The 27,456-nt window shown below is 42.7% G+C and overlaps 1 protein-coding gene across 5 annotated transcripts in view; it reads right to left on the bottom strand.

The window, feature by feature from the left end:
• LOC106572749 (tensin-2) overlaps window positions 1-16,747 on the bottom strand; it is a 106,308-nt gene extending 89,561 nt beyond the window's left edge. For 3 of the 5 annotated variants that reach the window (XR_014380710.1, XR_014380709.1, XM_014147195.3), the window contains exon 1: window positions 16,240-16,745. Coding sequence is in view for 3 of the 5 variants with exons in the window: in XM_014147195.3 (XP_014002670.1) it covers window positions 16,240-16,365 (126 nt within the window). In the remaining 2 variants the exon portion in view is untranslated. Of the gene's footprint in view, window positions 1-9,888; window positions 10,373-16,239 lie in introns of those variants that run through there. The other 2 variants (XM_045696402.2, XM_014147196.3) reach the window with 2 other exon arrangements.
• Window positions 16,748-27,456: the final 10,709 nt, after the last annotated feature.

Below are 27,456 nucleotides of genomic sequence, written 5' to 3'. Positions count from 1 at the left end.
ATGTCCTCTGGTCTGATGAAACAAAAATATATATTTTTGCCCAAAAGACCATCATTATGTTTGAAGGAAAAAGGGGGAGGCTTGCAAGCCGAAGAACACCATCCCAACCGTGATGGGGTGGCAGCATCATGTTGTGGGAGTGCTTTGCTGCAGGAGGGGCTGGTGCACTTCACAAAATAGATGATGTCATGAGGAAGGAAAATGATGTGGATATATTGAAGCAACATCTCAAGACATCAGTCAGGAAGTTAAAGCTTGGTCGCAAATGGGTCTTCCAAATGGACAATGACCCCAAGCATACTTCCAAAGTTGTGGCAAAATGGCTTAAGGACAACAACGACAAGGTATTGGAGAGGCCATCACAAAGCCCTGACCTCAATCCTATAGACAATTTGTGGGCAGAACTGAAAAAGCGTGTGCGAGCAAGGAGGCCTACAAACCTGACTCAGTTACGCCAGCTCTGTCAGGAGGAATGGGCCAAAATTCACCCAACTTATTGTGGGACGCTTGTGGAAGGCTACCTGAAACATTTGACCCAAGATAAACAATTTAAAGGCAATGCTACCAAATACTAATTGAGTGTATGTAAACTTCTGACCCACTGGGAATGTGATAAAAGAAATAAAAACTGAAATAAATAATTCTCTCTACTATTATTCTTACATTTCACATTCTTAAAATAAAGTGGTGATCCTAACTGACCTAAGACAGGGAATCTTTACTAGGATTAAATGTCAGGAATTGTTAAAAACTGAGGTTAATTGTATTTGGCTAAGGTGTATGTAAACTTCCGACTTCAACTGTATATAGTCTTAATTCATTCCTACTTAGATTTGTGTGTATTGGGTATATGCTGTGTAATTTGTTAGATATTACTTAGATATTACTGCACTGTCGGAGCTAGAAGCACAAACATTTCGCTTCACCCACAATAACATCTGCTAATCACATGTATATGACCAATACAATTTGATTTGACATCTGCAAAGAGGCTGAGAAGCTAAATCAGGTTCGGTAATAGCTGAAATACACTGCTCAAAAAAATAAAGGGAACACTTAAACAACACAATGTAACTCCAAGTCAATCACACTTCTGTGAAATCAAACTGTCCACTTAGGAAGCAACACTGATTGACAATAAATTTCACATGCTGTTGTGCAAATGGAATAGACAACAGGTGGAAATTATAGGCAATTAGCAAGACACCCCCAATAAAGGAGTGGTTCTGCAGGTGGTGACCACAGACCACTTCTCAGTTCCTATGCTTCCTGGCTGATGTTTTGGTCACTTTTGAATGCTGGCGGTGCTTTCACTCTAGTGGTAGCATGAGACGGAGTCTACAACCCACACAAGTGGCTCAGGTAGTGCAGCTCATCCAGGATGGCACATCAATGTGAGCTGTGGCAAGAAGGTTTGCTGTGTCTGTCAGCGTAGTGTCCAGAGCATTTTTTTGAGCAGTGTACAATCAAAGATAAGGTAAAAAAAAGCCTGTTCACTGAAGTTTTTAAAGTTCCTCTGTGATGTCACTAGGCTTTGATTTGGGTATTCTAACATCTCTAACACAAACAACTTCTTGGGCGGGGACACCAGTAGAAACATATTTCTATGGTGTATTCGTTAAAATAAGATCAATCACAGTTTTTTTTTTTTTTTGCGGGATTTCTAGGGTTGGGCCGTGTAGTTACCAGCTGGGCTAGGTTTAGATCATTACACATGTTTATTAGATTGTCTGAAGCCTGCATTTCCCAATCATAATTTAGGTCACCCAGGATAATAACTTCTTATTTAGTAAAAGAAGACAACAAACTTGTTAACTCCTCGAGTGCATAAAGGTTAGCCGAGGGAAGATGGTAGACCCCTATAACAGTTATGGATACATTTTTCCCCAGACAAACAATTAAAGATAGTAGCTAAAAAAAATGGCAAGGGAATGAATTTCAGTAAAGATTATTATTTATTTTTTTATAAAAATGGCCACTCTACCACCTCTACCCTGTCTGTCAGCTCTGAACACATGATAACCTCAATATTAATATCAGAGTACAGAATGTCCCCAGAGATCCAAGATCAGTCAATACTATAATGTCCAGATTTGCCTGAATAACGCAGATCTTAATGTATTCCAGTTCAGGAACTATACTCCTAATGTTCAGATGCAGCAACAAAAGTCCTTTACAATTTTTAAAGGCACATGGAAACTCCAACTCAAACAAGCTACGTTCAACAGGCAGTTGCAGGCCCTGTCTGATGATTGTTAATGATGTAGTTGGTATGACTGTAAGATTGGTTGCTATCGTGCAACAGCCCAAACTCTCTACATTATTTGAAAACCGAGAGGGTATTCAAGTTTCTGGAATTCACATTTGAACTAAAAGTTTTGTGTCGGGGGGCTAGGGTCAGTCTGTTATATCTGGAGTATTTCTCCTGTCTTATCCTGTGTCCTGTGTGAATTGAAGTATACTCTCTCTAATTCTCTCTTTCGGAGGACCTGAGCCCTAGGACCATGCCTCAGGACTACCTGACATGATGACTCCTTGCTGTCCCCAGTCCACCTGGCTGTGCTGCTGCTCCAGTTTCAACTGTTCTGCCTGCGGCTATGGAACCCTGACCTGTTCACTGGACGTGCTACCTGTCCCAGACCTGCTGTTTTCAACTCTCTAGAGACAGCAGGAGCGGTAGAGATACTCTCATTGATCGGCTATGAAAAGCCAACTGACATTTACTCTTGAGGTGCTGACTTGTTACACCCTCGACAACTGTGAATATTATTATTTGACCATGCTGGTCATTTATGAACATTTGAACATCTTGGCCATGATCTCCACCCGGCACAGCCAGAAGAGGACTGGCCACCCCTCATAGCCTGGTTCCTCTCTAGGTTTCTTCCTAGGTTTTGGCCTTTCTAGGGAATTTTTCCTAGCCACCGTGCTTCTACACCTGCATTGCTTGCTGTTTGGGGTTTTAGGCTGGGTTTCTGTACAGCACTTTGAGATATCAGCTGATGTAAGAAGGGCTATATAAATACATTTGATTTGATAAAAGCACTGGGTGAGCAGACCATAGTGGGCTTCTCTTTTGAGGTAACAATAGCAGATCTAAGAGTGGAGTTCAAACTAATGGGTAGAAGATTACAACAGGCAACACCCCTGGCAGTATAGACAACAGTAGGAAGATAATGCATAGAGGATGGGAGGTATTACCTGAGCTGGGCTTGCTCTGGAGAGGAGGGAAGAAAAGAGAGGAGGGAAGAAAATATAGACTAGCGTTTCTAGTGAAACTGCTCCAACAACTTGAAAACTTGGACAGATTGAGCCGTTTCAAATCAACATCAGTATCTTGCTTTTCCCTCTGTCGTTACAATGTTTGTCTAACTCTCTGTGATTTTTATGATTCTTTAGTTTACATATTTGTTGAAAAACATGCTTACATTCCTGCAATGCTCCTCGTACATTACTTCCTCTATACTAACTATTTGTTTTACAAGTTTGCGATTTTCACCAGCAGGCTATATCCCATTTACCTTCATGGTAAAGTAAGCCTAAAATGGGCATGACATCGTCAGCCGCACAAATACAACTTTAAACTGGGTAAAAAAAAAAGTACTCACCTGTGACAACCCCTCCTCTCTTAAAAATACCTTACAAGTACACACCAATGAGTTTCTACCTAAAAACAGACTATGTGTATTCAGTCAGTGTAATGGGACAAACCTTACCGTCAACTCCCTGAGTGTCCCGTCTGCTCTGGGACAGCCCCCTACCCCCTCACCCCTCAGGCATCAACAGCAGTACAGCACACAAGAGGGTCCTGTTCTCTTATTTTTTGTCGTCCGGCTCGGAGAACCAGAAGTTCTTCAGTCGAAGAACCACTTTTTGAAAAGAAAGCCCTCCCCTTCATTCTCCCTGTCTACCAGAAGCCCCCACAACAGAAGCTGGATTGAAGGGAGGAGCCGACATATACACACTGATGCTACACAAATCCATCCCTACATGCTTTTCTGCTCTCTTCCCCTCCAAAAATAGCTTGATATTTAGTTAACACAATGTGTATTTTGTGGCACACTCAACCAGACTGAACACACTGACCCCAGGGCCCAGGCTAAGGCCAGACCAGGGGCCCAGGGCCCAGGCTAAGGTCAGACCAGGGCAACAGTGCCCAGGCTAAAACCAGACCAGGGTCCCAAATCAGCTGGACTACAGTGATACTCCACAAGGGTCTTCTTCTTGGTTTCCCTTTAGACATCTTTAGATATATAGACAACTGTAGCTATATTTGGACCTATATGTCAACTCCTATGATTTTGTGATGTAATACAATATTAATAATAATAATGAATATATGCATTGTCTGGATGTGGGGCCTAAACAGCAGTGTTGACTGGTCACTGTAGGTCCAGAGAGAGAGCATCATACTGTGCGTGACGTCTGGACCAGTATCCACAAAGTGTCTCAGAGTAGGAGTGCAGATCTAGGGTCTGTCCATACAATCTTATTAATTATGATCTAAAAGTCTAAACTGATGCTAGATCAGCACTTTAGGCTGAGACGCTTTGTGGATACAGGCATGGTCTCTGAACATTACAACAGACTGTTGTCTTTGTGGATACAGGCAGGGGCGAAAATCTGATATCAACTTTGGAGGGGACAATTACATTACATTTTCTCAAGAGCAATTCCTGAGGGGGACACCAAAAGTAGTGCTGTAACACATAGCCTACGTTTAATATGGTAAATGTATATTGAGGAACCAAAGAAATAAGGTGTTTGCCGTACTCCTAACTACCGGTACCCAAAACTACACAACTAATCACAACAGCAATACCATTGCCTTTAACAAATCTTAGTTCAGTCACCAGTTTAAGTTGAGAGTGGGGGTATCCATGGCATTTTCCAATTATGTTCCTATTTTACAAGTAAAAAAAATTGAGAACCTTTCATAATGTTGCCAAACAAAGACTCAACAAACTTACCTGAGACTCCCTGTCTCTGCCAGTCTGTCCCTGCATATCTGTCCCCAACTCTGCTGTCTGTGTGCCATCTGTTGCCTGCTCTGCCTAATGACATCATTGTGAAACATTTCCATTAGAATTTCATTTCTTTCTTATGAACATTTTATCAACTAGTCTTTGAGATATTAGGCTACTAGGGTTCTTATTTTGCGTTTTGGTGTACTGAAAAATACTCTGATGTCATTTTTCTACCTGGTTGGCTACACACACACAGTATGTAGGTTATTTACAGTAGGAGATGGGCTTCTATCATCTTATCTTCTATCATTCTATATGGGCTTCGATCTAAAAGGTAGCTAGCAAATGTGAAACGGATTGCAGTGACAAGAGTTGACAGCTGTATGAGTTCACCATTTACACAACATATGCTGCAACCTTTTGTAATTTTAATCGTTTGTTTCATATTGGCTGGCTTCTAACAATAGCTGAATTTGCAAAGCTAGCGAGCACCAATTCAGTGGTGTTTGCTATAATCTTTGCTACCCGGGTTAAATAAAGGTGAAATAAAATATATAAATAAAAGTTCCCTTGCGACAATTTAGCTTTTGCAATGAGACCATTAAATATATTTAAAACAATGGTAGAAGAGAGTGTAGTTCTGTTCAGTTTATCGCTAACCTTATCACAGGGACTTTGAAGCACTAACTTACATGGATGCTGATCTTGGAATAAATTGACGATAGCAAAGATTCCATCTTTGACGACGCCACATAAATGGAATAGGTACTAGCTAGCCTAATAGTTAATATTTGCGCGCTAGCTCTGCATATTCAGCTAGTGTGTGTGCGCGATTGACTGGATTAACCTCACGTCAGTTACGTGCATTGAGTGCCTTTCAGACAGTAGATAAGACCCCTCTGTTACCTCGCAAGCTAAGGAACTGGCAGTGGATCAGGTCGCAATCTTTTGAAACTTAAAAACAAGCTATTAAGTGTCTATAACCAGCACAATTGCTTTCATTGCGTATTATTAATATTATTTAAATTACATAGTTATGTTTCAGTGATATATTGGGGGGGACAAATCATATTTTTCCCAGGATGGGGGGGTCGTGTCCCCCCCGTCCCCCCGGGATTTCCGCCCCTGGATACAGGCCTGGTCTCTGGTCTCTGAACATTACAACAGACTGTTGTCTTTGTGGATACAGGCCTGGTCTCTGAACATTACAACAGACTGTTGTCTTTGTGGATACAGGCCTGGTCTCTGACTCTGACATCGTGTAGTAAAATGATTCCAGTAGCATAATATCATTTGTAATACATATTGTTAGTGTGTGTGTGTGTGTGTGTGTGTGTGTGTGTGTGTGTGTGTCTGTGTGTGTGTGTGTGTGTGTGTGTGTGTGTGTGTGTGTGTGTGCGCATGTGTCTGAAATACAGTCCTTCTCCCTCCATTGAAAGCCAGTGTGTCACAGATTGAGATCAAGTGTGTGTGTGTGTGTTCTCTCTGTATTCCCTTTACCTATCAGTAATAGAAAGTCTACAGATTGTGTGTGTGTGTGTGTGTGTGTGTGTGTGTGTGTGTGTGTGTGTGTGTGTGTGTGTGTGTGTGTGTGTGTGTGTGTGTGTGTGTGTGTGTGTGTGTGTGTGAGAGTTTGTGTGTTGTGTGTGTGTGCGTGTGTGTTCTCTGTGCAGCCACCCTCCACAGAAGGACAGTGAGTCTCAGGAGGACAGTGTGTCTCAGAAAGACAGCAGTGCATCTCAGAAGGACAGTGAGTCTCAGAAGGACAGTGAGTCTCAGAAGGACAGTGAGTCTCAGAAAGAAGGAGAGTGAGTCTCAGAAGGACAGTGAGTCTCAGGAGGACAGTGTGTCTCAGGAGGACAGTGAGTCTCAGAAGAACAGTGAGTCTCAGAAAGAAGGACAGTGAGTCTCAGGAGGACAGTGTGTCTCAGGAGGACAGTGAGTCTCAGAAGGACAGTGTGTCTCAGGAGGACAGTGTGTCTCAGGAGGACAGTGAGTCTCAGGAGGACAGTGAGTCTCAGAAAGAAGGAGAGTGAGTCTCAGAAAGAAGGAGAGTGAGTCTCAGAAGGACAGTGAGTCTCAGAAGGACAGTGAGTCTCAGAAGGACAGTGAGTCTCAGAAGAACAGTGAGTCTCAGAAAGAAGGAGAGTGAGTCTCAGGAGGACAGTGTGTCTCAGGAGGACAGTGTGTCTCAGGAGGACAGTGTGTCTCAGGAGGACAGTGAGTCTCAGAAGGACAGTGAGTCTCAGAAGGACAGTGAGTCTCAGAAGGACAGTGAGTCTCAGAAGAACAGTGAGTCTCAGAAAGAAGGAGAGTGAGTCTCAGGAGGACAGTGAGTCTCAGGAGGACAGTGAGTCTCAGGAGGACAGTGAGTCTCAGGAGGACAGTGAGTCTCAGAAGGACAGTGAGTCTCAGAAAGGAGAGTGAGTCTCAGGAGGACAGTGAGTCTCAGGAGGACAGTGTGTCTCAGGAGGACAGTGTGTCTCAGAAAGAAGGAGAGTGAGTCTCAGAAGGACAGTGTGTCTCAGAAGGACAATGAGTCTCAGAAGGACAGTGTGTCTCAGAAGGACAGTGTGTCTCAGAAGGACAATGAGTCTCAGAAAGACAATGAGTCTCAGAAGGACAATGAGTCTCAGAATGCAGTGAGTCTCAGAAGGACAATGAGTCTCAGAAGGACAGTGTGTCTCAGGAGGACAGTGGTTCTCAGAAGGACAATGAGTCTCAGAAGGACAATGAGTCTCAGAAGGACAGTGTGTCTCAGAAAGAAGGAGAGTGAGTCTCAGAAGGACAGTGTGTCTCAGAAAGAAGGAGAGTGAGTCTCAGGAGGACAGTGTGTCTCAGAAGGACAATGAGTCTCAGAAGGACAATGAGTCTCAGAAGGACAGTGTGTCTCAGAAAGAAGGAGAGTGAGTCTCAGAAAGACAGTGTGTCTCAGAAGAACAATGAGTCTCAGAAGGACAGTGAGTCTCAGAAGGACAATGAGTCTCAGAAGGACAATGAGTCTCAGAAGGACAGTGTGTCTCAGGAGGACAGTGATTCTCAGAAGGGTGGGACAGGCAGCAGAGGGAACGGAGAGCTTGTTCCTGTAGTGAGGTCAGTGTTGCGCCACGACACATTTCCTGTGTAGCTCTCTCCCTGTTTTCACCATGTGATTTGTTGGGAGAGTTGTCTGTTTGAAGAGGACCCTCCTCCCCAGAAATGTTTTTTCTCATCCTTTTGAAATGTCAGAGAGAAGACAACATCCTCCCCAGAACTAGCTTATGATGTTCTGGGATATCCAAGACTACTTACCATCCCCATCCTGAACCTACTGCTCAGGGGCCATATCCATATATCTCAGGGTAGGAATGCTGATCTAGGATCAGCTCAACCCCGCCCACTGTAATCTTAATCATTATGATCTCAAAGGCATAACTGATAATAGACCTACGCTGAGATGCTTTATAAATACGGGCCTTGGGATGGTTCTAATGTGTCTCTGCTCCTTTCTCCCTCTGAGTCTGAACCACAACACTTTTGCTGGAACTGGGCCCTACCAGGTACTGGTAAATGACATGTGCAGGTCACTGCAGTAGACAGTCTTTTAGCAGTAGGCCTAACACTGTTATAACCACCAAAGCAAAGATTGGACAATGTTATCGTGTTACTTTTCCACTGTGGTTTGCCTCATGTTATTAATACACATGTTGAGACCGCAAGGAAGGAACTTTTGACATGGGAACATGATATCGGAGGAGATTGATTGGATGATACGTAAAGCACACATCTACGTCTCCCCTCGTCACACACACACACACACACACACGGACACACACACACACACACACACACACACACACACACACACACACACACACACACACACACACACACACACACACACACACACACACACACACACACACACACACACTATATTGGTCAAGCCATTGTTTGCAGCATCCTCTTACTCATCTGGTAATACCAATGCCCCCTCCACAACATAGGACAAACACACACTCACACACAGCACATGCACAAAAGCATGCACACACACTACCTGGCTTACCATCGCTGCCTGTTTATTTCAAATTGAATTTGTCTTTAAATTAACACACATGCGCGCACACACACACACACGTCTTTAAGGCGATTAGCATACACTTTCAGAAAATGTATGCTATTGGTAAAGGATGGGAAATTGTTATGACGCAGTAATAAACACAGAACACCTTGGAGTTGGAGAGACAGGAAGGGGAGGTGTGCGCGTGGAGCCATATGATCATTTTACCACTTAGTTGTAGTTGTATCTATCAGCTCTGCAAGAATACCGCGCAATTATATCGGAATATACGGTCATTGGGCAAATATACCAGACTACACTGAGACTATGACGACCTTAATCTCATAGCAAAACCACATTATTAGTAATCTGCTCTAGGAGGAATTTCACTTTAGTATTGTTTGCCAGATGATAATTATCCTGTGGAAGAGTCTCGAACATATCATTCAGTCGGACAAATGACCTTATGTCCGATGTGCTGGTGATACAATGGAACGTTCGCTTTCGACTAGTGGGGTATTGTCAAATAACAAGCTAGAGCCGCGTAAAGAGTTTGAGTTTGGAAAGATGACAAATCAACTTATCTAATGGCGCAAAACATGTAAAGAAAAAGTGTATAAAAATCAAACAACACAAGAACATTAGACAAAGAACTATAAGCTATTTGTTATATCAGCATGATAACATTTTGACGGTGATGGGACGCGCAGAGTGCGCAAATGAATGGGGTGAATATACTGTCAAATACAGGATGCTTGCGCACTCCCCCCCACACACCCCAATGTAACGCTTTGATTCCATAACGAACCTATGCATAGTAGACATACAACAAACAAGTACATTTCAATAATAATAATGACTTTCCAATTATTTTCTTACCTTGTTCATTTCTTTTTCTTTTAAGTCTTCGACTTTAGTTCAAAACTTCTCTTACATTCCCAAAAAGTCCTCAAAACATATTTTGTGACTGAAATGTATCTTCTTTCATTTGGTCTCGTTCTGCTCTGTGGTTATGGGTGGAGACATTAAAGGAAAGGCAATTGTGGAATTGTATTACCAGAATTCCACTCTGTGATTGGTCAGATCTGGGAGGGGAGAGTTAAAATATTTCCCCAGGATTGGCCAGGATTGGGAATTACATATGTAATTTCTGGGGGAAAGTCAAAATGTTCTGCAATATTACACATTAACCAGCATGAGTTTTCTGTTGTTGTTGGTGGTAGCTTTGGTAGAATAATTATAGATCCAAACGTGTAAATACGGGGGGGGTATGAAATAATTTTTTACATAATTTATTTTTGCTATCATTCTTTTTTTACATCCATTATTAGACAGTGGCAATGATGATGATTATGAACATGGTCTTTTGCTTGCTAATGCCTGCGATGCAGTGAAGAAAACGATATGACAACAATAACCGTCTAATGTAACTGGCCCCTCTAACAGTACAACTGGCCCCAGCTTGGCCCCCCCAGTTGAAATGGTCTAGAACCGCCACTGCTCCCCAAAAGGCCTCTCTCTCTCCTTCTCAGACACTGACAGACACACACACACACACACACACACACACACACACACACACACACACACACACACACACACAGACACGCATGCACAAAGACATGCATGCACACACAAACACACACACACACACACACAGTCTTGTACAGCTAACTTTGTGGGGACACACAATTCAGTCCCATTCAAAATCCAATTTTCCCTAACCTCCTAACCCTAAACCTAACCCTAACCCGTAGTCTTACCCTAACCCTAACCTTAACCCAAAAACCTAACCTTAACCCTAACCCTATCCCTAGCTCCTAACCCTAAACCTAATTCTAACCCTAACACCAATTCTAACCTTAACCTTAAACCCCCTAGAAATAGCATTTGACCTAGTGGGGACTAACCAAAATGTCCCCAGGTCGTCAAATTTTTGTTTGTTTACTATTTACTATTAAACACTTACACACACACACACACACACACACACACACACACACACACACACACACACACACAAAACTTTAAGACATGGGCATAATGCAATGAGAGGGGAGTCTAAAGACACCCCCTCCTCCCATTTTTTGTAATAAACTCACTTGGGTGGACAATTTCCTTCAGGTGTCAAACTATTTCCATGTTACCATTAGCACAAGAGCTACACCATGTGGGGGAAACACAGAAGTGCAACAAGTTAGCAAGTGCGTCAGTGTTGTGGCGTAACACATTTTCACTCAATCCAGAGGTGGTATCGTGAGTTCCAAAATGACTCCTAACCCCTATTCCCCAGCCATGTCTGTCGATCTGAGAGGATTGGATAGGTGGAAGCAATATGTCGATATTTCTACCCAGCCAATCAGAAGCCAAGATTAAACTATTTATTACCATAATGCTAAAGAGAATAGTGATAAATACCAATAATCTGTGCTATTTGCCAACCCATGTATCTGTTCCATTTCCATAATCATGCCATACATGCAAAACTATTCATAATGGCATTATTTATAACTATTTGTCAATAGGAGAGTAAACACATTCTCACAGAAACATGACTCTAGTGACTGCATGCACAATTTGAGTGTAACTCGTAGGAATCCCAGAACAACACATCCAGCCCAGTCTTTAAAAAATACCTAAACGCCATGGAATTTCCTCTTGTATTAAAACGGAGGGACCGGGGAAGTTTATTTGTCTGTAACTTTTTTTCTGCTGGACCTTGGAGGGGAGAGGGGGAGAAGGGGAGACAGGGGGAGAGAGGGGAGGAGCAGGCAGGCCACAAGAGAGTTTAACAAAATATAGGGGTACCTCCTCCAGCTGACAGGATGCTGGGAATCTGGGACTTGAGCTTGAAGAGTGGGGGGTAGGGCTGGGGGATGGAGGAGGGAGGAGGGATTTGATTACAGCTGTTGAATTGGCCGTAGCACAAATATACTTGTCACATCCTCCAATACACATAGACATGAGGATGGACATGTATATTTATTTACAAAGAAAGATACAAGGACAGAGGCAAATACGAGAGGGGGGGCCAACAGCTTTGAACCTGAAATAGGAGGTCAGCTAAGCCTGTATAATAGCAGATCAGGCAGAACTGCCCCCCACCATTACATCTTTAACTGTGCAGAGATACTGAGAAATGGAGTCCCAGTGAGCCAGACAGATCCTCATCAACATGGAACAGATAGAATGATACCTCTAAAATAAGATAGACATCAACTTTGTGTTGGCTTAAGTTCACAGAGCGTAGCACTTGGGGGAACAGGGGAAAGGCATGGAGCAACATAGAGGTAAATGAGAAAGGTTTAGAGAGTGGGAACATTGGCAAAGAGGAAATGAGGTGGGGGAGAGGGGAGCTGTAATGCTTGAGGAATGATTGTGTTAGACAGCACTAAGCCAAAGGTTGATAAGTTACAGCTGTACAGACAGAGAGAGAGAGCGAGGCAGAGAAAGAGAGAAAGACAGACAGAATGAGAGGGGGAAGAGAGTGAGAGAAGGAGAAAGACACGATAATTACAAACGCACGTGAGAAAATAGAGCTTGTCTGAGAGGTCCTCTGTGGGGATGTATATATTTTGGGAATATTTACATTTATCCTACATGAGAGATGAATAAAATGCTGAATCATTTCCCACTTACTTTATGTGCCCTGCCTACCTTTCCTGCCAAGTTCCAGCTCATTCCCAGAACATGTCCTACTCTTTCAAAACACTCTTTTGGATAGAAGTCAAGAAATTATTTGAGAAGAAAATAAAATATTATTTTGGGGGGATTCTGTTATTTTTTTTATTGGTGGATCAGGGATTTGTTGGGGTGGCAGGATTTAGAGAAAGGAAAGATCTCTACTTTCATCTCATACTCTGCCCCATACACACATTCCTCAAATACTGCTCAAAGTTTTGGACAGGTTATAGTTCCAAACCAATCCAGTCTAGTCAAAGCTTCCTGGAGTTTGACCACAGATAACAGGGTGGTGTGGGTTGTCAGTGTTTGTCTCCATGTGATTGAGTTTGTGGTTGTGTGTTAGTCGATCGTTGTGTTTACGTGTATTTGTGTCTGTGTAAGAGTATCTGGTCGTACAGGCTATTTTTACCCTTGACCCGCCAGTCCTCATTCCTGTGTTGGGTATTTAGAACATGCCTGTGGAATATGGTTGCCATGACGCAGTACTGGTTAAAGCATCGTTGGTCTTCAAGGAATTCTTAACAATTTTCTTGTGACCATTGAATGGATGAGTAATCTGAGCCTGAAGAACCGCTGTGTGGTACATCTGTAAACCAAAGTAACAGGTACAACCAGAGGGATATCTGGTCATCTATGATATAAAACTGCAGTGTTGTTCTACTCTAATCTTCACAACTCTGGAGAGGGAGAGCTGCCCAGCTCTGGTTTAGGATGAAGGGATGATAGGAAAATATCACAATGTTCTCCGGAGATCAAGATAGGCTTTGAAAGTGAGTGAGTATCATATCAAGATAGATTCATTTGCCAAGCAGAAATTACCCCTCTGGCTATGATCCCTGTTGTACATTCGGCTACAGCAAATTGTGTTTTCTTTTGCCTAACAAGTCATTTAATTCTATTAGCCATTAAATGGAGCTTCTCTATGATAACAACACAGCCAGCCCACTCACCGGATGTACTGTAGATAACAGCCAGCATAACAGAGTAGTGACACATCATGACTCGTACCACATGACCTGTGAGGCTGAAAAACAATGACCAGTAGAACAAGTACCTTGGTCGCAGTCCCCTGCTCAGAAGCTGCATGCATCAACCAATGGTTGCGTGTCACGTCATCGACTGTGTCATAAACTGAAAGATTGCTATTACATATGATGTGGTTAGCTGATAGGTTAAATACCTATCCAGGCGTCGTAAGATCTGGCAGGTGTCAGCAACACCTAGGCAGAGGAACGCAAAGCATTGTCTTTGGCACCCATTTGACCAAACAGGGAAGCAGGAATCCTCAGAAGCACATTATTGTAAATTGTATAAAAAGTAAATAAGATATCTTCCATCCTTATCTCTTCATGTAAAAATGTTTTACATTAACAGCTGCAGCCAAACCAGTCAAAATGAAATAAAGTTATCAGATAAGCTCTGTGATAGATTAGTAACAACATGAGAAGGCCAGTAATGTAGATTAGCTCTGTGATAGATTAGTAACAACATGAGAAGAAGTCCAGTAATGTAGATTAGCTCTGTGATAGATTAGTAATAACATGAGAAGAAGTCCAGTAATGTAGATTAGCTCTGTGATAGATTAGTAACAACATGAGAAGGCCAGTAATGTAGATTAGCTCTGTGATAGATTAGTAACAACATGAGAAGGCCAGTACTGTAGATTAGCTCTGTGATAGATTAGTAATGACATGAGAAGGCCAGTAATGTAGATTAGCTCTGTGATAGATTAGTAACAACATGAGAAGGCCAGTAATGTAGATTAGCTCTGTGATAGATTAGTAATGACATGAGAAGTCCAGTAATGTAGATTAGCTCTGTGATAGATTAGTAATAACATGAGAAGGCCAGTAATGTAGATTAGCTCTGTGATAGATTAGTAACAACATGAGAAGGCCAGTAATGTAGATTAGCTCTGTGATAGATTAGTAATAACATGAGAAGGCCAGTAATGTAGATTAGCTCTGTGATAGATTAGTAATAACATGAGAAGAAGTCCAGTAATGTAGATTAGCTCTGTGATAGATTAGTAATAACATGAGAAGAAGTCCAGTAATGTAGATTAGCTCTGTGATAGATTAGTAACAACATGAGAAGTAGGCCAGTAATGTAGATTAGCTCTGTGATAGATTAGTAACAACATGAGAAGGCCAGTACTGTAGATTAGCTCTGTGATAGATTAGTAACAACATGAGAAGGCCAGTAATGTAGATTAGCTCTGTGATAGATTAGTAACAACATGAGAAGGCCAGTAATGTAGATTAGCTCTGTGATAGATTAGTAACAACATGAGAAGGCCAGTAATGTAGATTAGCTCTGTGATAGATTAGTAATGACATGAGAAGGCCAGTACTGTAGATTAGCTCTGTGATAGATTAGTAATAACATGAGAAGTAGGCCAGTAATGTAGATTAGCTCTGTGATAGATTAGTAACAACATGAGAAGGCCAGTAATGTAGATTAGCTCTGTGATAGATTAGTAATGACATGAGAAGGCCAGTACTGTAGATTAGCTCTGTGATAGATTAGTAATAACATGAGAAGTAGGCCAGTAATGTAGATTAGCTCTGTGATAGATTAGTAACAACATGAGAAGGCCAGTAATGTAGATTAGCTCTGTGATAGATTAGTAATGACATGAGAAGGCCAGTAATGTAGATTAGCTCTGTGATAGATTAGTAATAACATGAGAAGTAGGCCAGTAATGTAGATTAGCTCTGTGATAGATTAGTAACAACATGAGAAGGCCAGTAATGTAGATTAGCTCTGTGATAGATTAGTAACAACATGAGAAGGCCAGTACTGTAGATTAGCTCTGTGATAGATTAGTAATAACATGAGAAGTAGGCCAGTAATGTAGATTAGCTCTGTGATAGATTAGTAACAACATGAGAAGGCCAGTAATGTAGATTAGCTCTGTGATAGATTAGTAACAACATGAGAAGGCCAGTACTGTAGATTAGCTCTGTGATAGATTAGTAATAACATGAGAAGTAGGCCAGTAATGTAGATTAGCTCTGTGATAGATTAGTAACAACATGAGAAGGCCAGTAATGTAGATTAGCTCTGTGATAGATTAGTAATAACATGAGAAGAGAATAACCCATTCTGACAGTAGATTCCAGTTCCCTTTCTGACGAGTCAGCTGGATGCAATAGCCTGACGGCGTCCAGGGGGCTAAGCATTCCCACGCTGGATAGTATGTGTTGTAACCATGGGGATTTACAATAACACCAATGTAACCAATCAGGGTTCCAATTATACATGGACTCTTGGGGTTGCCCAACGTCCATATCTTTGACCATTTCTATTCTGATAAGGGGGCCCTGATTTGTTATGGGGGACTGCAATTCAAAACCTGCACCCAAACATGGGCACAGACACCAGACACAACTCAAAGTAACACTCATATACACAGACCAAACACATACATATTCCTTTATGAAAATATGCAAATATAAAGCAGGATGTGAAAGGGTCCTAAAACCCAGCTCTGTTGTATTGGACCAGCTGTGGCCCCAAAGATAAGCCCACCCAGAGACTCACCTTCGTCAGCCTCATCCTGCCGTTGTTGGACCTCTCTGGACCTCGGCGCGTCAGTGACCCTCTCACCACGGGCACAGGCTCTGCTTCCTCCCCACTGCAAGGCTCCGCAGTCAGGACGCAACCCATATAGAGATGTGAGCCCTGGCGCTCTCTCTCTCTCCTGTCCTCTCTCTCCCTGTCCCCCTCTCCCTATACTCTACCAGACACTGTTTTCCTGCGTACTCTCAGGCAGCTGGCTGACGCGAGGCCCTTCCCCTTTTCCTGGCTCCCATTCAGCCTCACGCTCACTCTCCAAGGGCCAGAGGATATACCTTCTCTCACTCCTCTCTCTGTCTCACACAGACACATGCATCCCCCGTCTCTCAAATACCCACATATGGACATACTTTACATATATGGTCTCTCTCCCTCTGTCTTCTCTCATAGCAATATCAATACCTCGCTGTTTCTCCCTCCCTCTCTCACTCTGAAACCCTGTCTGTTACTCCCTCCCTCTCTCACTCTGAAACCCTCACTGTTTCTCCCTCCCTCTCTCACTCTGAAACCCTCACTGTTTCTCCCTCTCTCTCTCACTCTGAAACCCTCTCTGTTTCTCCCTCCCTCTCTCACTCTGAAACCCTCACTGTTACTCCCTCCCTCCCTCTCTCACTCTGAAACCCTGTCTGTTACTCCCTCCCTCTCTCACTCTGAAACCCTGTCTGTTACTCCCTCCCTCTCTCGCTCTGAAACCCTCACTGTTTCTCCCTCCCTCTCTCACTCTGAAACCCTCACTGTTTCTCCCTCCCTCTCTCACTCTGAAACCCTGTCTGTTACTCCCTCCCTCTCTCACTCTGAAACCCTCACTGTTTCTCCCTCCCTCTCTCACTCTGAAACCCTCACTGTTTCTCCCTCTCTCCCTCTCACTCTGAAACCCTCTCTGTTACTCCCTCCCTCTCTTACTCTGAATTCCTCAACATTTCTCCCTCCCTCTCTCACTCTGAAACCCTCTCTATTACTCCCTCTCTCACTCTGAAACCCTCTCTATTACTCCCTCCCTCTCTCACTCTGAAACCCTCTCTATTACTCCTCTCACTCTGAAACCCTCTCTATTACTCCCTCCCTCTCTCACTCTGAAACCCTGTCTGTTACTCCCTCCCTCTCTCACTCTGAATCCCTCACCATTTCTCCCTCCCTCCCTCCCTCTCTCACTCTGAAACCCTCACTGTTTCTCCCTCCCTCTCTCACTCTGAAACCCTCACTGTTTCTCCCTCTCTCTCTCTCACTCTGAAACCCTCACTGTTTCTCCCTCTCTCTCTCTCTCTCACTCTGAATCCCTCACCATTTCTCCCTCCCTCCCTCCCTCTCTCACTCTGAAACCCTCTCTGTTACTCCCTCCCTCTCTTACTCTGAATCCCTCAACATTTCTCCCTCCCTCTCTCACTCTGAAACCCTCTCTATTACTCCCTCTCTCACTCTGAAACCCTCTCTATTACTCCCTCCCTCTCTCACTCTGAAACCCTGTCTGTTACTCCCTCCCTCTCTCACTCTGAATCCCTCACCATTTCTCCCTCCCTCCCTCCCTCCCTCTCTCACTCTGAAACCCTCACTGTTACTCCCTCCCTCTCTCACTCTGAAACCCTCTCTATTACTCCCTCCCTCTCTCACTCTGAAACCCTCTCTATTACTCCTCTCACTCTGAAACCCTCTCTATTACTCCCTCCCTCTCTCACTCTGAAACCCTCTCTATTACTCCTCTCACTCTGAAACCCTCTCTATTACTCCCTCTCTCACTCTGAAACCCTCTCTATTACTCCTCTCACTCTGAAACCCTCTCTATTACTCCCTCTCTCACTCTGAAACCCTATCTATTACTCCTCTCACTCTGAAACCCTCTCTATTACTCCTCTCACTCTGAAACCCTCTCTATTACTCCCTCCCTCTCTCACTCTGAAACCCTCTCTATTACTCCTCTCACTCTGAAACCCTCTCTATTACTCAATCAAATTTCAATCAATCAATCACATTTATTTATAATCAGTTGATGTCACAAAGTGCTGTTCAGAAACCCGGCCTAAAACCCCAAACCCCTAGCAATGCAGGTGTAGAAGCACAGTGGCTAGGAAAAACTCCCTGCTCCCTCTCGCTCTCACTCTAAAACCCTCTCTGTTTCTCCCTCCCTCTCTCACTCTAAAACCCTCTCTGTTTCTCCCTCCCTCTCTCACTCTAAAACCCTCTCTGTTTCTCCCTCTCTCTCTCACTCTAAAACCCTTTCTGTTTCTCCCTCCCTCTCTCACTCTAAAACCCTTTCTGTTTCTCCCTCCCTCTCTCACTCTAAAACCCTCTCTGTTTCTCCCTCCCTCTCTCACTCTAAAACCCTCTCTGTTTCTCCCTCCCTCTCTCACTCTAAAACCCTCTCTGTTTCTCCCTCCCTCTCTCGCACTGAAACCCTCTTTGTTACTCCCTCTCTCGCACTGAAACCCTCTCGGTTCCTCCCTCCCTCACTCTAAAACCCTCACTGTTCCTCCCTTCCTCTCTCACTCTAAAACCCTCACTGTTCCTCCCTCCCTCTCTCACTCTGAAACCTTCTCGGTTCCTCCCTCTCTCTCTCAATCTGAAACACTCTGTTTCCTACTCACACATACACAGTAATATTGCTAGACATTGTCTGGATTGTCTGAAATGGGTTCATCAAAACCACAACAGTTGCAGTTTGGACGCTCTAAAACTACAGACGTCTTAGCATGGAACCACAGACGTCTTAGCATGGAACCACAGACCTCTTAGCACGGAACCACAGACCTCTTAGCATGGAACCACAGACCTCTTAGCATGGAACCACAGACCGCTTAGCATGGAACCACAGACCTCTTAGCATGGAACCACAGACCTCTTAGCATGGAACCACAGACCTCTTACCATGGAACCACAAATCTTTTACCATGGAACCACATACCTCTTAGCATGGAACCACAGACCTCTTAGCATGGATCCACAGACCTCTTAGCATGGAACCACAGACCTCTTAGCATGGATCCACAGACCTCTTAGCATGGAACCACAGACCTCTTAGCATGGATCCACAGACCTCTTAGCATGGAACCACAGACCTCTTAGCATGGAACCACAGACCTCTTAGCATGGAACCACAGACATCTTAGCATGGATCCACCGACATCTTAGCATGGATCCACAGACATCTTAGCATGGAACCACAGACATCTTAGCATGGATCCACCGACATCTTAGCATGGATCCACCGACATCTTAGCATGGATCCACAGACCTCTTAGCATGGAACCACAGACATCTTAGCATGGATCCACCGACATCTTAACATGGATCCACAGACCTCTTAGCATGGAACCACAGACCTCTTAGCATGGATCCACAGACATCTTAGCATGGAACCACAGACATCTTAGCATGGATCCACAGACATCTTAGCATGGATCCACAGACATCTTAGCATGGAACCACAGACCTCTTAGCATGGAACCACAGACCTCTTAGCATGGAACCACAGACCTCTTAGCATGGAACCACAGACCTCTTAGCATGGAACCACAGACATCTTAGCATGGAACCACAGACCTCTTAGCATGGAACCACAGACCTCTTAGCATGGAACCACAGACATCTTAGCATGGAAGCAGTCTCCTCTCCCTAGACTAGTTACAAACTTGCAACATAAGCTTCAAATACTGCCGGCATTGTTGAAGTGGTCAGAAGTGCTGTTAGTCATATATAAGCTAAACATCTAACATTTTGTCTACACCTCAGGGGCTGGACAAAGTTAACTTACTAAAACCTGCTCTGACACTTGTTTCTCCTGTCTTGTTGTTGTTGTTTGTTTCCCCTGTCTTTGTTGTTGTTGTTGTGTTTCTCCTGTCTTGTTGTTGTTGTTTGTTTCTCCTGTCTTTGTTGTTGTTGTTGTTTGTTTCTTCTGTCTTTTTGTTGTTGTTTGTTTCCCCTGTCTTTTTGTTGTTGTTTGTTTCTCCTGTCTTGTTGTTGTTGTTGTTTGTTTCCCCTGTCTTGTTGTTGTTGTTTGTTTCTCCTGTCTTGTTGTTGTTGTTGTTTGTTTCTCCTGTCTTGTTGTTGTTGTTTGTTTCTCCTGTCTTGTTGTTGTTGTTGTTTGTTTCTCCTGTCTTGTTGTTGTTGTTGTTTGTTTCTCCTGTCTTTGTTGTTGTTGTTGTTTGTTTCTCCTGTCTTGTTGTTGTTGTTTGTTTCCCCTGTCTTTTTGTTGTTGTTTGTTTCCCCTGTCTTTTTGTTGTTGTTTGTTTCTCCTGTCTTTTTGTTGTTGTTTGTTTCTCCTGTCTTTGTTGTTGTTGTTGTTTGTTTCTCCTGTCTTTGTTGTTGTTGTTGTTTGTTTCTCCTGTCTTTTTGTTGTTGTTTGTTTCCCCTGTCTTGTTGTTGTTGTTTGTTTCCCCTGTCTTTTTGTTGTTGTTTGTTTCCCCTGTCTTTTTGTTGTTGTTTGTTTCTCCTGTCTTTTTGTTGTTGTTTGTTTCTCCTGTCTTTGTTGTTGTTGTTGTTTGTTTCTCCTGTCTTTGTTGTTGTTTGTTTCCCCTGTCTTTTTGTTGTTGTTTGTTTCTCCTGTCTTTTTGTTGTTGTTTGTTTCCCCTGTCTTTTTGTTGTTGTTTGTTTCTCCTGTCTTTGTTGTTGTTGTTGTTTGTTTCTCCTGTCTTTGTTGTTGTTGTTGTTTGTTTCTCCTGTCTTTTTGTTGTTGTTTGTTTCTCCTGTCTTTGTTGTTGTTGTTGTTTGTTTCCCCTGTCTTTTTGTTGTTGTTTGTTTCTCCTGTCTTTGTTGTTGTTGTTGTTTGTTTCCCCTGTCTTTTTGTTGTTGTTTGTTTCCCCTGTCTTTTTGTTGTTGTTTGTTTCCCCTGTCTTTTTGTTGTTGTTTGTTTCTCCTGTCTTTTTGTTGTTGTTTGTTTCTCCTGTCTTTGTTGTTGTTGTTGTTTGTTTCTCCTGTCTTTTTGTTGTTGTTTGTTTCCCCTGTCTTTTTGTTGTTGTTTGTTCTCCTGTCTTTTTGTTGTTGTTTGTTTCTCCTGTTCAGAGTGTGTTGGCTGCTGCATGTGAGCTTGCAGGGCTTTGATAGCATATCACTTAAAGGGATACTTCAGGATTTTGGCAATGAGGCCATTTATCTACTTCCCAGAGTCAGATGAACTTGTGGGTACCATAAAAATGGTATACACGAGTTCATCTGACTCCTGGGAAGTAGATAAATGACCTCATTGCCAAAATCCCAAAGTATCCCTTTAAAAGGCAAACTCTGAATGTGCCTCCAAAACCCCCTCTCACTCCCTGACTCCACCCCCCTTTCCTCTCTCTCTCGCCTCCTCTTACCCCCTCCCCTACCCCAACTCTCATTCCCTAATCCCCCCCCACCTCAACTTTCTTTCCCTAACCCCCCACCTACCCCCAACTCTCTTGCCCTAACCCCCTCCTCCCACCCCTCCAGTTGTCGGTTTCCAGATCCCCATTTGTGTGTTTACAACTGAACCCCTCCTGCTTTAACCACAGTCAAATTAACTCCTGTTAATCAACTTAGGTCCTGTGTGGAGCAGACTGATCACAGGGAGAATGTTTGGATAAAGCATGAGGATCTAGAGCTGGTCTTCCAGACACGTAGTACTGATTATCAAAGTACACCAAAGGTAACGGAGCTTGTTGGAGCCAGAATACTGCATTCATTTCATAATCACATCAGATACAGTGACATATATGAGTCGTTCCACTAAAAGAGCGCATTTTGTGTACCTTTGATATTTTAAGTAGAATATTGAATTTTAAAAGCCTCCTTGCTAAATTAAATGACTTGCCCTTTAGTATACGCTGAGCGTAAATCAAATCAAATCAAATTGTATTGGTCACATACACGTGTTTAGCAGATGTTATTGCGGGTGTAGCGAAATGCTTGTGTTTCTAGCTCCGACAGTTCAGTAATATCTAACAAGAAATATTTAACAATTTCACAACATATACCCAATACACACAAATCTAAGTAAAGGAATGGAATTAAGAATATATAATATATGGACGAGCAATGTCAGAGTCGCATAGACTAAGATACAGTAAAATAGTATAGAATACAGTATATACTGTACATGAGATGAGTAATGCAAGATATGTAAACATTATTAAAGTGACTAGTGTTCCATTTGTTAAAGTGGCCAGTTAAGTCTACAGTTGCAAGAAAAAGTTTGTGAACCCTTTGGAATAATCTGGATTTCTGCATTGATTACTCATAAAATGTGGTCTGATCTTCATCTAAGTCACAATAATAGACAAACACAATCTGGCTAAACTAATAACACACAAACATATGTACTTTTCACATTTTTATTGAAGACATTGAGTAATCATTCACAGTGCAGGCTGGAAAAAGTAAGTGAACCTCTATGTTAATGACTTCTCCAAAAGCTATTTTGAGTAAGGTGTTTCAATTAAGGAGATGAGATTGGAGGTGTGGGTTGCACAGGTGACCTGCCCCTGCAATAAATGCACACAAGCCTGGTTACTGACAAATCTGTTCTTCTCCAGAAAGTTTGGTTAGTGTGAACCATGCCTCGATCCCATCAACTTTCACAGGACCTTAGAAGGCGCATTACAGAGATGCACGAAGCTGGAAAAGGTTACAAAAGCATTGCTAAAGACCTTGGTGTTCATCAATCCACGGTGAGACAAATTGTCTACAAATGGTGAAGATTCAGGACTGTTGCTACTCTCCCTAGGAGTGGGCGTCCTGCAAAGATCACTCCAAGAGCACAATGCGGAATCCTGAAAGAGGTGAGAAAGAACCCAAGGGTAACAGCAAAAGACCTCTAGAAAACTCTACAAACAACGAAAGTCTGTGTTCAGGTGTCCACTATCAGAAAAACACTGAACAACTATTGTGTTTATGGATGGACATCATGAAGGAAACCCCTGCTGTCTAAAAAAACAACATTGTGGCACGTCTCAAGTTTGCCCAAGACCACCTGGATGTTCCACAATGCTTCTGGAAAAATGTTGAGACAAAAGTTGAACTTTTTGGGAAAAATGCACATCACTTTATGGAGGAAAAAGGGCACTGCACACCAACACCAAAACCTCATCCCAACTGTGAAGCATGGTGGAGGGACCATCATGGTTTGGGGCTGCATCAGGGCCTGGACGCCTTGCAATCATTGAGGGAACAATGTATTCAAAAGTGTATCAAGACATTTTACAGGAGAATGACAGGGCAGCAGTCTATGACCTCAAGCTTAAGAGAGGTTGGATGATGCAACAAGACAATGACCCAAAGCACACAAGTAAATCAACTGAAGAATGGCTGAAAAGAAATAAGATTTGTGTTTTGGAATGGCCAAGTCAGAGTCCTGACCTTAACCCAACTGAGATGCTGTGGCATGACCTGAAGAGGGCTGTGCAATCAATACAACACAGAAATATTGATGAACTGAAACAGATTCGTTGGGAGGAATGGTTCAAAATTCCTCCTCAACATTGTGCAAGTCTTCTAAGCAGCTACAGGAAACGTTTGGTGGAGGTTGTTGCTGCTATTGGAGGATCTACAAGTCACTAAATTCAAGGGTTCACTTACTTTTTCCAGCCTGCTCTGTGAATGATTACTCAATGTCTTCAATAAAAATGTGAAAAGTACAACTGTTTGTGTGTTTTTAGTTTAGTCAGATTGTGTTTGTCTATTATTGTGACTTAGATGAAGATCAGACCACATTTTATGAGTAATCAATGCAGAAATCCAGGTAATTCCAAAGGGTTCACAAACTTTTTCTTGCAACTGTATGTCTATAGGCAGCTAGTGATGGCTATTTAACAGTCTGATGGCCTTGAGATAGAAGCTGTTTTTCAGTCCCAGCTTTGACGCAACCGTACTGACCTCGCCTTCTGGATGGTAGCGAGGTGAACAGGCAGTGGCTCGAGTGGTTGGTGTGCTTGATGATCTTTTTGGACTTCCTGTGACATCGGCTGCAACACATTAGGATCATAGCTTTCACCTGGATTCACCTGGACAGTCTATGTCATGGAAAAAGCAGGTTTCTTAATGTTTTTGTACACTCATTGTAGACACATGGAACCTTCTTTAATACAGATTTCTTTATATGAATAAAGGCTTGCTAAAGTGGCAAAATGCAGCATTTTGACATTTCACTCAGTTAACCCTGTGTCACTTCCAGTAAGATTTTAACCCACTTAATCCCTAAATGTCTCCAAGTTTCACCATCATTGTAAAGCCCTAGTTATTTTGTTGCTTTGACAAAGTCATTTTGGAAGATTATTTATTTAATGTGATTAGTGATTCATTTACGTCTGTCCCTCATTTTAAGGTCAACCCTGTTACATGCACTGAACTATCGTTTTAAAGAAACACAACATCTAATAGTGAAATCATAGTGTATACGCAGGTGAACTGGTTGTAGTCTTTTTGGCCATTTTCTGGTGTTTTGTGGTGGAAAACCGAGCGGGTCGAGCAGAACACATCAATCCTGTTACCCAAAGATAGACACGCTAGAAGACACGCTAGAAATGTTGCAGAAATGTCATTTTTGGGGGGTGAATCTTGCATTTAATTACAACTTTCTGTTGCACACATCAAGCTCCCATTCCCTCTGTCACAAGGGGATTTATGGCTGATTTAAGAAGAAAACGTCTACCCTGTTACAGTTAACCCTGTTGTTATATTTGGCACTTAATATAGCCCTTTTTTTAAATGGGAAAACGTGTTTTTATTAAGCTGAACATGTGCTTTTTGTGATTGACATCATCACAATAAATGTATGGTATATTTCTGAGGTCACAGAACTCTGGGATAAAGATTTATTTTCACTACAATGTATATGATATATTAATATTAACTGTATTTTACTTCCTTTGTCTTTATGCATTGATGTAAATAAATGAGCCACATTCTCAAAGCTAGAAAAGTGATTATTTTGTTAAGGGGCCCCTCCCATAGCCTACCACTTGTTGATGACTTTCTATTTCCAAACATACATTTAAGCATCAATTCAAATAGAACACTGTTTTCTGTATATGGTAAACCCATACACTTAGATAAACATCACATCATTGCATCTGCTCCATTATGGCGTCTGTGAGAACACGGGCAGGACCAATTGAGGCCATCTCCATTTTGATGTAGACAATTTTCTTCTTCTACTACTTCTATGAGTTGGTAAACAAACTGAAAGAGTGCATATTAACACCTAGAGAGTGTTGTTTGAACAGGTATAAAGCCAAGGTTGGAGACTGCAACCAGCAGTTATGAAACATTTTCTCATGAGTATAATTTATTGGCAGATCCCTCCTTGTAACCTGGATAGAATTATATGATTCTTCCTTAACCCATAGGAAGTCCCACTAAGCTGATGATTTCAAAATGGTAAAAATCCTCAATGGCGCTGCCCATGCTAAAACATGCTTTTGGGCACTAGAGCCCTCTATCTATCTCTATGGGCAAGAACAGATTTGCACAAAGTGTGGGCATGATCCCTAAACAGGAAGAACAAAAACATGGTCCATATCACAGACCATAAGACCAAAGTAATAAGCTAATCACAAACAAAATGTGCTGTATATTCAAGTACAATATTTGGGCCTTACCAACATCTTCACTTTAGGAAGGTTGCTCCTAGTAAAAGGCTAAGTGAAAGCTGGTTATATTTAAAGGAATAGTTTATGCATGTCATGGCCAAATCAGTTCATTATAGATTATTTAGACATTAAGTGTGAAAATGCTAATATAGGTACCATTGACTGGCATTGGATTTGGGCCACAAATGCTAAAAGGTTAGCATTTGAAACAGTCAGCCATGTAAACACAACCAAAGCATGGATTGCTGTGATACCTTGTCCATAAACTGCTTACAAAGTAAGGAAATCAATATTTCAATGTGTCATTTGGGTGAACTATCCATTTAATGACTAAGAATCAGTTAATCAGCTACGTTCTAACATCTGGTGGAAAGTCTTCAACAGAAGAATGGAGGCTGTTATAGCAGTAAAGGGGAATCCAACTCCATATTCAGTATACCCTATATTAATGCCCATGATTTTGGAATAAGATGTTCGATGAGCAGGTGTCCAAATACTTTTGGCCATGTAATGTATCAATAAATCCTCAAACGTAGTATTGTCGTCAGTTGATTACTTTGGACAATTCTATGCCCCCAGATACAATGGCCGGACATAAAACATAGTGTCAAAAGGTTGTAGTCATGGAAAACACATGAGGAAATAGGAACAGAACAGGCGATGGAATGTGTTAAATAGGAAACTTCAAAGACAAAACATCGCTATCAAGAGTTTAACTTCGTGTGTTGTGTGTGTGTGTGAATCCCAAATCATTGGCTGTTATAGAGGTGGGAGATTGGATAGTGTCACATTCAAAAATTATAATTAAAGTTGATTTTGTGGGAATAAAGTTAAACTGTGACTCCTCACAGCTGTGGTGAGCTTATTACCTTGTAAAATTCCTTCAATTGACCCTTCAATTCAGATCTGAGGCCATTACTGAACACCCTTAACCTTGACTGAACACAGCCCGGGAATTCATCTCCCCCACCCGGATAGGAAATGTAGATTTCCCCTGGGGGCAGAGGGGTCTGCCTGCCTCCGTGTACAGGAATAGACCATATGGGAGACAAGCAGGAAGAGATGCTGGGAAAATGTCAAGTTAAACAGTTACTCAGAGCACATGCAGCTGTTCCAGCCTCAGACTGTCACCCCCCTCTGCAGACTACAGTATACTCCTCAGGACCCCCCCCCCCCCCCAGACTACAGTATACTCCTCAGGACCCCCCCCCCAGACTACAGTATACTCCTCAGAATCCCCCCAGACTACAGTATACTCCTCAGAATCCCCCCAGACTACAGTATACTCCTCAGGACCCCCCCCCCAGACTACAGTATACTCCTCAGGACCCCCCCCCCCAGACTACAGTATACTCCTCAGGACCCCCCCCCCCCCAGACTACAGTATACTCCTCAGAATCCCCCCAGACTACAGTATACTCCTCAGGACCCCCCCAGACTACAGTATACTCCTCAGGACCCCCCCCCCCAGACTACAGTATACTCCTCAGAATCCCCCCAGACTACAGTATACTCCTCTGGAACACCCCATCCCCCAGACTACAGTATACTCCTCAGAATCCCCCTCAGCAGACTACAGTATACTCCTCAGAATCCCCCTCAGCAGACTACAGTATACTCCTCAGAATCCCCCTCAGCAGACTAC

Source organism: Salmo salar, chromosome 15 (assembly GCF_965601325.2).
Source record: "Salmo salar chromosome 15, fSalSal1, whole genome shotgun sequence".
Taxonomy (NCBI): domain Eukaryota; kingdom Metazoa; phylum Chordata; class Actinopteri; order Salmoniformes; family Salmonidae; genus Salmo; species Salmo salar.
This window is presented reverse-complemented; position numbering and strand designations above follow the sequence as displayed.